This window comes from Sparus aurata, chromosome 11 (assembly GCF_900880675.1).
Source record: "Sparus aurata chromosome 11, fSpaAur1.1, whole genome shotgun sequence".
Classification (NCBI taxonomy): domain Eukaryota; kingdom Metazoa; phylum Chordata; class Actinopteri; order Spariformes; family Sparidae; genus Sparus; species Sparus aurata.
Window position 1 is genome coordinate 16262915 of NC_044197.1, and position 12290 is coordinate 16275204.

Genomic DNA, 12290 nt, shown 5'->3' on the forward strand with positions numbered 1-12290 from the left:
GTCAGACAATCTGCCACTTTGTAAACAAACCCACAGTTCACACACCGTTTTGGGAGCTAAAACAAACATTATAGCTATTAAACTGATCCATTTGATTTTTGCAGACCAATTAGACCTACTATACTTAACATAGTTGGGCATACACACAAGTTTTCCTCTGCAATGAGGGATTATAACTGCCATTTTCTGTGAGCTCACTGTTTTCACCTTCAAATATGTGGTTTATATGGCTAAAGTCAGCGTTAGTGTACAGTTTGTTTGACTGCTTGCCTGTTGCTGTCTGCAATTAAAAGAGACGGTTCAAAACCCAAAAAATCAAAAACACATATTTTTCCTCTCACCTGTGGTGCTATTCATTCATCTAAATTGTTTTGGCCTGAGTTGCAGAGTTTTGTAAGGATGTCTGCCTTCTCTCTAATATGATGGCCTCAGCTGGCACTTGGCTTGTGGTGCGGCAAAAAAAACAGCAATGTCTCTTTCAGAAATCATGACTTGGTTACTCAAAATAATCAGACCTTGTTGCGAGCGGTTTCATGTCAAGGAGACATATTATGCTCCTTTTCAGGTATGTCATTTTATGTTGGGTTGCTGTAATTGATTTACATGCTGAAATGCTCAAAAAACACATACAGCAGCACCGTATCGTCACTCTGAAACACTCCGTTTTAGCTCCTGTCCCTTTAATGCGCCCCTCCCAAATACCTAGTCTGCTCTGATTGGTCAGCACCCACACGCCTGAGCCAGTACCGCTCTTCCTGTTATGTTTTCAGCTTCCAGTTAGCTTCACTTCTATCTTGAATATATACATTATGCAAATGTGTGACATAGTGACATAGTGTGAGGACTTTTTTTTTTTACTTTCAAGACCTTTTAAATGCACAAGAACCTATATAACACACTGAAGCAAGGAACAAATGAAAAAAAGGTCATCTCTAAATCAAACCCTGTTTTGTGTAAAATAGTCTTTATCAAGCTCTAGTTGTCAGAAAGGATCTGACTGGCCAGGAGATGGAAGCCAAGAAGTCCGAGCAGAGGGGTTGTGGGGTGGTTTTATCAATACACTCCCCACCCACACAAACACTCTAATGTTAAGGAAAATATCGAACCAGGAAGGCTTTGATGTGGCCGTGCAGACCTGAGTGTTGTTCCTATCAGTCCAGACATACAGCACCCTGTTAGTTCATTACCTCAGAGCTTGGTGAGCAGTCGGGCTCTGTTAACGTGGATGATTTCATTCAGTTTCGCACAGACAGACAGTGGGTGTTCATCTCCTGAGCTTTGAACTGAAGCCGGAGGTATGCGTACGGTGGGAGGTGATGGCAGGGTGTTGGAAGTAGGTGGTACAGTCCTGTGGTAGATGAAAAAAAATAGCTGAATTGATGGATGAGTTTAATTTTTGCTCACCTTAGGGACCTTTACACCGTCAGATATTTTCTGTCACCCGACTCACCTTTTTGTGACCCTCACCTTCCACCTCCTCCCCCTCCCCCCCTGCTGTTACTTCCACTACAGTAGAAGAAAGTTCTTGGCCTGTAATTTAACTCACCTCATTCATCTCAGCCTCTCCTGCATTCCTTTCTCTACTTATACATACTGTATGTCTGTATGTATGCTTGTGTAAAAAAGCAGACATAAACACTCATCATCTGTTTTCTTCAGACTGTCCCCCCTACTCAATCTTCCTTTCTCCATTCTTTTATGTTCTTCCTCATGTTTTTTTTTACTGAGGCCACCACTTCATCAGATTCTATAAATTTTTTAGCCTTCATCCAACTCTCTGTCCCTCGTCATAGTTTTATATGAAGCTCTGGGTTCTTGTTTGCTTGGAAAATACATCATTTCGAGGGTTGCGAGTGCCTTAAAGACATCTGGCAATAAATACCCCCCTCCCCCGCCCCCCAACGTCCCCACAGGACTGACAGAAAAGACTTTCTTTGTGGAGTGATCGTGGACATTTCCTGATGAGAAGTGGAGCAAGGTAGGGAGGAGAGAGAGGGATGGAGGGGAGGAAAAAGGGAGGGACAGGGTGAAAATGAAAATGGACTCCCCAGCTGTGTACACAAAGCCTGGTGGTGGGGAGTACAAACACTCTCCATGTTGGAAGAAAGGGGACCTGCAGGTAGTCACAGGGGAAACACTTATAAATCTTTGTTTGTGTGTGTTATTCATACCAAATATCCTTCAGAGAGAAACAGGATATGGGCTTGGTTTGTCAGATTAACTGCATAATTCAAAAGGAAACACATTAGGATCAACCAAAAATAAAGATGATGCTAGGTAGGATATAAAAATTTGAAGTTGGAGCTAAAAAGATCAGTTCAAACAAAAACTAAAAAATTCAGTCATTATCTACTCAGCCTCCATGGAAATGTGGAGCGTCACAGCAAATTGAAAAAAACTCCCCAGAAGCCAAGAGATCTCAAATTGATTTTTTGAATTGTTTTGGAAAAACATGATTCACACAGCAGTTGTCAGCACGCTGTCAAATTAAATCTCTAATTTAGAGACTAAGATAATTTCCTCTGAGATATTCAGTAAAAGTGATAAATGACCCGTAAATTGTTTTGATATTGGGTTTGGCCTGAAAAGTACAGAACGTCCTTGGTGTAACCTTTGGCACTCTCGTGACCCTGTTGCATATTGTGGTCTGCGAATTTGTGTAGTGGGGTCGATGATTCAGTGGATTTAATGTGTGATTCAGTGAGAAGACAGCTGATGAACCGTGATTATGAAGGCAGTGAAAGGTAACCAGTTTGGGTTTAACTGGGTGTGTTGGATGGAGTCATGGGAATCCGTCTGCGTGTTGGTGTGTCTTAGATGGGTGTGTGTGTGTGCAGCTTGTATGTGCGTGTGCCTTGCTGACTTAGGTTAAGGTTAGCACGAGGTACAGTTAGAGTTACTCATTCGCCTTAAATCAGAGAAGATTCCCACCATCTCCGTCATGAGTACCCTCGTACAACAGCTGTGTGCGTGTATGGAAACCTACATCCTTACCTTTGTGTTTTATGTTTTTAGCCATGCTAGCAGTGTGTCAGCCTCAAATATCTCAACAGCTATTTTGATTGATTGTCAAGATTTTTGGTGCTTATATGAAGAAGCATATAAACAAGCAGGGTTCAAACCAGGACAGGACTTGACTAACACAGGCAGGGTTGCAGCAAACACGAGAGCAGAAAACACAAGGAGCAAACACAGTGACACCATTGAACTGACAAAGAAAGAGGGAAAAAGACAGACTTAAATACACAGGGGCTATTGGACAAATGAAACACGGGTGTACACAGAAAAAGGACGGGGGGAAAAGACAAAGGCAGGAACTGGAAATAAGGATGAATTACACAAAATGAAATGACAATCTAATCTGAAAACCAAAACTTGACATGCACAGGCTATTAACGCTCAACACAAAGGCCTGGATGTAAACAAGGTTATGCTGCGTGAATTCATTGCTTGAAATCAGCCGCCCCAAAATGTACTGGATTTTCTTCAACTGTAGCTCACAAATGCCTCTTACTCTTGATCAGTGCATTTGTTAATGCATTTGTGTTAATGTATATTTCCATATCACTTCACCTGCCTGTACACTAGCAGGGAGTGGTGCAGATGTGTGTTTGCAGAGCTTTGGCCCATTACAGCGGTTCTGCTCCAGTGCTGCTCAGTCTGTCTCAGTGGACCTGTGCAGCCTCTGTGGTCAGTCCCCTTCCAAGCCTGTGGACCGGTCCAGAGCAAATAAACTAAAATCGCAGAGGAGAGAATTTTGCCCCCCAGCAGCGGTGACGTCAAGCTCATTTTGAGGTGTTGGACGTGTAGGAAGTTGTGCTATTTCTGCTCTGTTGACTCTGGATAAGAGTGGACAGAACGTGGCTGGACAGGATGGCTGCGCTGGTCGATGGGTGGGACTCAGAAGCAGGCCAATGCCGCTCTGGGGAAAATGTTCCCAATGACAATTTAGTGTGAGGCAGCCAGTTCGGAGCCATACTAAATCTGATTTACAGAAAGTCTCTGAATTATATACTAATTCAGCATGACATTGCCTCATAATGTAGACCCCATATGTGTGTTTTTCATATGCAGAAACCTCTGGTGCAGGGCACACAATAAACCCCAAAAGCAGTAAATCTCAACAAACTGGCTAAGAGAGGTATAAACTCCTACAACACTGTTTTTTAGTCCACGTCTGGAAATGTGTCTCACCAGGCGAACATGCGATAATGTGCCGTGTGTTTCATCCAGACACTGTGTGTGATTCCATGCTGTGGATGAAATCATCATGTTCTATATTAAGTGTAATTGGGATCGTCACTATTCACACGCTGTGTTTAGTGTCTGCCTTTCATGGGGGCACTAAAGTTTGATGATCCATCTCATAAACAAAAAGGCGCGGAAATGACTCACCAATGTCCAGGCCAAATTTCGTGGCTTTGGTTTTTTCCAATCAATATTTGAGTAGCCTCACAGGACGGCACTCGAGGCTGTCTTTGATCTGGCCTGATGAAAAATGGCCCGAATTCACTCTCGCTTCAGTTAAGAAAGCACTACAAAGACTTCCGTCTCACTGAATAAGTAACATGTCCCATGAGTGGTGGTTGTTGATGGAGTCTGGAGCCCACTTGCCCGTCTGTGTTTTTGCCTGGCGGTGTCTGCATTCAATAGAGTCTGCATTATTGTTCCACCACTGGACCTTATTGTGACGGGACATTTCCCAAAACAGACAAAAATAGCTGTATAAGTCAAGACAGATTTTTACGGCACAATGGGTGAGATGTAGAAACAAAGCCGAAGGAATGACTTGATGCCGCAAGATACGACATCATAGTTTGTTAAACAGAAGGGTTGCCTGATGTCATTCCTCATGGCCGATACTGAATATTGACATTCAACAAGATCGTTATTTGGAACACATTTAGATTTGCAGTAAAAATGAAAATCGTTTTGTTGAAATTAAGAATAACCAGTGATATAAAATAATAATAATATAACTAATTAGAACTCAGGGACTATTCTCAAGCACTATACTTCACCATCTTCAGTTACTTGTACACAGTGTTGTAAAAAGTATCCAAATGTCATATTTGACTAAAAGTAAGGACATCCTATTGAAAGATTACTTACCTAAAAGTCTTAAAGTATCAGTACTCTTAAAGTAAAGAGTATCAACAATAATTTCCTGCCAGTAAATGAAGGTAAGTATCAAAAGTAGATTATAAACTATGGGTCAACCAATTATCATCCGATATTCAGCATTTTTCTTATTATCGGAATCAGTCTTTTTCTCTTTATCTAAATATGATTGTGGAATATATTGATATAAATCTGTGCTACTTTGGCTGTGATGCAGCAAGAAATCAGCAAAGTAACTAGAAACTAAAGTTAGCAAATAAATATAGTGGAGTAAAAAGTACAATATTTAACTTCAACATGTTTCGGGGTTGTGAAGTTCGAGTGTGAAGTTGTAAAAATGGAAAATACTCTAGTTAAGTTCAATTACCTCTAAACTGTACTTAACTATAGTATTTGAGTAAGTGTACTTGGCTACTTTCCATTGCTGCTTGTACTAGTTGAGTATTTTTCCGTTTTCTGCTGCTTTACACTTCCACTTGTTGACATTTTGGTGTCAGTTATTTTACTTTTTTCTCCACTACATTTATATATTAACCTTAGTTGAACTGCACCTTTAGTTATTTACATTATGAATACTTTGTTATTATTTGACATTTTTTAAATTATTTTATTGGCAATCTGACAAAAACAGACAGATTCCAATAATCGTAATACTGCTGACCATCGGATCCGATAATCAGTCAGACTAATAATATGATCCGTCAGTAAACATGCCTGCTGATAGCTATTTTTAATAACTTCTTTCCGTAGATTTTCCATGTAGTCACGTCTGTTCTGTACGGTGTAGATCCCCTCACACACACACAGCAGTTACCTCGAGGCTTTCCGATCTTTGCAGATTGCAGACATCTTATCGCTCCTTTTGCCATTCTCCCACACTTATTATCCTGTTTGTGTATGTTTGTGTGTGCGTTTGTTGAGTTAAACGCTTCGTCACGTTTGACTGACTGCTTTAGGTGTGGAAGTAATGAAAGGAGCGGAGTCATTGAGGAATGATTAGGGCTGAAGGAAAAGAGTGATTCCAAGCTTGTTTATGGCGGTGCTGATAAGGCTAACAGAGACCGCTACGGTTGGCTGTAATGAGGTCAAACACACACATACACGCAAACACGCGTACACACATGCACGCACACAAACAAACAAGCCAACACGTTTGAATCATTTATTTATATCCACATCAGCAAAAGGACACACAGAACCAAGCAATGCAATGCAATCAGAAATTCCACAAGACTTGCCAGACAGTTGCTCAGGCTGCACACACACAAACGTGCACACACAAACCAAACCTTAACACACAAGCACGCACGCACAGTGAATAATTAGAAAATTTCTCAACAGGTGAGTAACAGCATGACGTTTATGCTCAGAGCAAATCTGCCAGCTGTATAAAGTCTAGAGAGGACATCCGCTTTGAAAACACATGCATGCTTACACACACACACACTTGCACACACGCACACACACACACGCATGCACGCACGCACGAACGCACACACACACACACACACACACACACACACACACACACACACACACACACACACACACACACACACAATTATGCACACCCAGAGAGGCAAGTGTGTATGTTTATATTTCTTCTCTTTATTCGTTTGACTCGTTGACCTCTTGTCGTAGCAAAGTAAGTAAAAATGACGATTGCTTCATTTCCATGTGATCTACTCATATTTCAGGCATCTTATCTCCCCCAGACCTCCCCTCCTGGGAGTTTTATAAATACTTCAGTGTTATTAATGAATCTGAAATAGGATTTCCCCCCCCCCCCCCCCTCTTCTCTTGAACCATTTCTCTTCTCCTTCTAGCACTCAGGTCAGTGCCCCATCCCATCATCTCCCCAATCCCACAGCTGGACAGAGCTGATGGGAAAATGGTTTCCCAGAAGGCTTTGAGTTCCAGACAGGATCAAATAGTTTCTCACCTCTGCCTTCTGCTGTATTTCATCTTCCTTTAATTCAACTTTCAGCAGAGCAGAGAGTAATAGCCTTTGATGAGCGATCACGTTTTTTTTTCTTTCTTTTTTTTTTGGCAACAGCAGATTCTAATGTGACTGGCTCCACTACAAGAACATCATCATATGTGAACGGACAGATCCTTTGCCTGATGTGAACGTTTGGCTTATCTATCTGGACTGATTTAGGTGAAAGGTTACAAGTGCACAGTGGACTGGGTTACCGCTGGCAGGGGTTTCTGGAAAAGTTTTGTTCTGGTGTTAAAAAACAAAAGCATCATAAACTTATACGAATGGAAAGACTCGATCAACTCTCACACAAAGTGGACATGTTCTCATTATGGGAAGATCTTAATTCATTGTGACGGATGTTGGTTATGAGAACAGAGGTTATGAATGAAACCGGAGAAGCCTGGATGAGAAACAGAGGTTGCTAACAGTGGATTTAGGAGTGGATAGAGGATAGAGGAGAGGATCTGGTGAATGTTTTTGATCTATTGAGCAATTTGAACACTAATTAGACTAAATTACTTCCGAATGTTGTCAGCTGGACCCAGTCAGGATGTTGGATGGCCCCCTTGTCCTAACCTGCCCGCCCCTGCTTGCACGTGTCCTCTAAATTTACATGCATAACGTACAGATGTGCATACCATGCCGAATTTTTGAACACATGGAGTACACACGTTGATTGGGACATTGTGAGACAGGCGGCCTTTCTTCACTCTCTGTTATTTTGTGCTTTTTAAGAAAGCAGTGATTGCTGCTCCAGTCTTTTGTTTGGCTCGACGCTGCGGCTCAGACAGATGCTGTGTTTTCCTCCAGGCATGTGTATTTACACAGACAAGCGTGTGCATGTGCGTGTAAAACAGAGTGAAGTGTTTGAGAGAGCCTGTGTATGCATATATATTTAATGTAGCACACATGTATACAGTGTTGAACTTGGCTGCTGTTTGCAACTGTCTTAAAGATCAGTGTGGGAGAGTCCAGGCTCTCAAAGAGGGGATGCTGCTGATGTTCTCTTACAAACAAAGACTGAAGAGTCGGAAGCGTCATCAATTTGTTGTCCTCTACATTTCCTTCTTATTTCTTTCTTCTTTACTCTTCATTTGAGAGTGTATGTTTTTTTTTTTTACTCCAGTTACCTCTGGCAAGATGGTTATGCTTTCACTCGTGTCTGCTTGTTGGTAGGTTGGTTAGTTGTTGAAGAGATTTCTACGTAACTTGCTCCCTAAAAAATTGTCTGGGTTTTTTAAAGAGGGATTTGCTGACAATCAGAAAAATATAAAATAATGACAGCTTTCTCCCTTAAGCTGGTATTAAATGTTAATTTGTGGCATAGTATGAAGGGAGTATTTTGCTGCAAGTGTGTATGGGTACACACCAACAAATGCATGTGGTGGAAAGGTCGCCACTTCAGTGTGCCAACCAGGCCACGTGAAGAATGAGGAAGAGCAGAAGACAGACAGACAGGAAAGACCTAAAGTGGGCAGAGAGAAATGAAGACAGATGGATGAGAGGGAGAGCTGGCATGAGCCCCAATCTGCACTCTGCATGCTCAGTTTGACCTACTTTATTTTCCCCCCTCTCTTTCTCATTTTTCTTTCTTTCTGCGTCTCCTGCTCTTTGCCCCATTCTCCGTGATCCCCTTTCATGTAACACAAGGAACCAATAAGTCCGAAGAGGGACTCCCACCAGACACCAGCACCGATTCCTATCTTTCCATCTCGTTCTGTCCTTCAGCGTGCTGCTCTCTCTTTCTCCACATCTCGCTGTCACAGCCTTGGCTAGTCAACCATGAAGTTTGTTCTTTCATCTCCACTCCGACAATCTAACAATCAACTGTTTTAATGAAGGCTATATTAAGTTTGGCGCCACTGCAGAGAACTTAATAAGGGTTTCTCCCACAAGGGAAGCCATCATTAGGGTGTATGTGATTGAAAAGACGAACACCGTATTGCTGAAATGGTTTCAGCATGAGGTCATTGTGCATGATTTCTGAAGTGCATTTAACAGGATTATGCCATGGTTTCACTGGCAGACAGCAGTGTAACAAGGAGGCAAGGTGATAGGGACATTTTGTTCTCATAACGTGTGGATTTACTTGCACCCAACTTCACCGTTGTTACCACCCTTTCCAAAAAGGTAGGGTGGGCAATTTTAACACAACTATTTAACTGCCATGAGACATTTGTGCTACTTTTGTGTTATTGGCAACAGATGTTTAGTGACGGCTTTGTGGCACAAAAGCACATTGTCCTAAATATGCGCTAAAATGCCACATTCGTTTTCAGAATGAATGATCGTCATGAGGTGCTTGCTACGGACGACCACACTGCTACTAGCTGGTTGTACTGTCATATCGATGGAAACAGAGACCACCACTGTTCAGCCCACCACCGACTCCTAGTTATAGTCCAAGAATGTGCTTTAGTTTGTCAATCCAACGGGTTAACTTATTATCACAGAGACTAAATACATAGCAGTCATTCCAGTCCTAATGCTAAGTTCCTGCTGAAACAGTGTGGATGTGTTTTGCAGTTCAATCTGAGCTGGTTTAAGAAGAAAATGCCTGAATCACGTGTCCTGATGTGATCCATACTGCTGCTACCAGCAGTCGTACGGTTCTGGTGAAAACATGCTACTTGAAAATGCTCCTCTTTGTAAGCTGATTGTTGATCCAAAGACTAAACACATGAGGCAATTAAACTGTAAAGACGTGTTTACAGGTCGAGTGAGTCATCTCTCTAAGGCTGTGCCAACTTTTTTCCACTTCCAGTGAAATTAAGAAAAAAACGAGAGGAAAGAGCGCTGACTCAGTTGAGTAGATATTACTGGAAATATGCCCTCTCAATTCCTTTGAAATTCCTCATCTATGCCCCTAACCTGGTTTCATTTAATGCTGCGCCAGATGTGTTCCAGAGAAATGAATCACTCTTTTATTGTTTAGTCAATCACATTTCAATCAGTCGCTAACTAACGATGGGTTTCGTGCCTCTTTCCCTCCGCAGACTACAGGACTGGGCCATGTTTCACCCAGGTGAACAACCAGATGTGTCAAGGCCAGCTCAGTGGAATCGTCTGCACCAAAACCCTCTGCTGCGCTACCATTGGTCGAGCGTGGGGCCACCCCTGTGAGCAGTGCCCCGCCCAGCCACACCCCTGCAGGAGAGGCTTCATCCCCAACATCCGCACTGGAGCCTGTCAAGGTCAGTTTGGAGCAAATAGAAAACCTTGACACATCTTCTTTTTAACGTCTTTTCAACACACTCGAAAGCACACACATGATCGCCACAATAAACATTGTAGCCATTACTTTATCTATCATCATCTCAGCTGCAATTCCAGCTCACAACATCCTGGAGTCGGTGTTTAACAACACTGAGGATGTTTACATGTACACAGTCGGCTGCATACCGGCTTGTGTTTTCCTATTACGGTCTTATAAAGCAGAAGCAGCGCGAATGCATCTGCTTATCCCTGCAAAAACTCTAAACAGTGAACGGCTTAAGGTGTTTTTTATTCATGTGTCAGTGTTTCTGTGATTATTAGCAGGTCACAGCCGTCACATCAGTCTTTCTTTAAGTCAAAATGTGAGTTTATCTTTACATGGCTTAAACTGGTAAGAGCCGACACACTGCATCCTGTCAATAGAACAAAACACTTAACCGTTCTTTACAGGTACATTAATGACATAACAGAATCAAGCAGCTCTGACTATACGGGTCCAAAATAGTGTTATATGGAGATTATAAAATAAAAAGAATTGAGGAAAATATGAACTCAGATTGACCTTCTTTCATCAACATTCCTGCGGCTGGTGCCCCAGAACCCCCCTCGCACTCTCGCTGCATGCCTCTCTAATAACCTATGGACCGAACCAGACTAAGCAATAAGACTGCATCAATAAATGACACATGTGGAGGTCGTGTTCCTTGTTATATTAGCCTAGTCAGGTTAGTTTTTGACTCACATGGAGACACCCAGTACTACCCCTCACAGATTGTGGTGGCTGATGTCTCGTTGAAGCCGTCGCAGAGGGAGAATGTTGCACGATCCTCACTCCACCCGGCCACTAGATATCAGAGCTAAGGACGTTAGGTTCATGTATTCATGCAGAGAACTTGGGAATCATCGCAAACTACTAAAAAGACAAACTATCGATCCAGCGATATACAGTATTGTGTCAATACTCTGCCAATACTCACTATGGATACCCTCACACCAAATATAGATGTTTTAATAAAACATGCCGGTGCTTTGATCAGACTCCCCTGACAGTTTGACTGACCAGAGTCATAACTTAATGACTCCTTGCTGTCTTGCAATTAATCAAGCAGAGGTTCCAAAAAGTACACACATTCTTTACTCAAGTAGAGGTCAACATACTAAATCAATACCTCAGCTTCAGGTTCATCGTCTTTACTTAAGTAAAAGTAAGAAAACACAGGCTCTGAAATGTATAGAACTCAGTATAAAAGTAAAAAGTGTCCTTCTCTAAAGCACATTTCTCCAGGCCATTTCTGTGCAAAGCTAACTGAACCTCACGTCATATTAGTATCATTCAAAGACTTTTACACTTAATTATAGAATAAGTAGGTTCCATCTGAGCTGTTTGCAAACACACTGGAAAGATATTTAATTCTTAAGTCTCAATCCCAGGACATCAAACACCAACATTTTGGGCTGGCAAAGCAGCTAAAGTAAAGTAACAAGCCTGTTTTGAAAAAGTAAGGAGCAGAAGATTTTTCTGTACAGATACCTAAAAAAAAAAGTCAAAAGTATTTAATTGCTTCCCACTGCGGGGATCAAGTATCACAGAATTGCACAACAGTTATACTATCGTTATCGTCAGCAATCGTTTGTGACTTACTTGTTGTTCCCACCCTTGTTCACATTTACAATAAAAAGTCACACATGTTGGGTTTATTATAATGAATTGTCCAGTATCCAAATCTCTGCCCACATCTCCCAATCATCCAGCAAATCAAATAATGATGAAGTGAAACAAGATGGCCTGTTTATCGAGCTTGTATTTCAAGACATCTGTCTCTGTTTTTGTGCAGACTCAAAGTGTGTGCGCGCCCGCACAAAACCTGCCTGTGCAGAATTGGGTGGAATGGCCCAGTTGTGTTTATGTGGATTGCTTTGGGTCCTTATATTACCATGAAACCGAGCCAGCAAGCTACTAATTATCATG

General features: G+C 41.9%; 1 protein-coding gene across 2 annotated transcripts in view; it reads left to right on the top strand.

The window, feature by feature from the left end:
• Positions 1 to 12290, top strand: part of fbn3 (fibrillin 3) — a 70184-nt gene that overhangs the window by 21184 nt on the left and 36710 nt on the right. Inside the window, exons 1-2 of one of the 2 annotated variants that reach the window (XM_030433501.1) lie at positions 9218 to 9235; positions 10102 to 10299. In XM_030433501.1, the coding sequence (XP_030289361.1) occupies positions 10143 to 10299 (157 nt within the window). In that variant the 5' untranslated portion in view covers positions 9218 to 9235; positions 10102 to 10142. Of the gene's footprint in view, positions 1 to 9217; positions 9236 to 10101; positions 10300 to 12290 lie in introns of those variants that run through there. The other variant, XM_030433500.1, reaches the window with a different exon arrangement.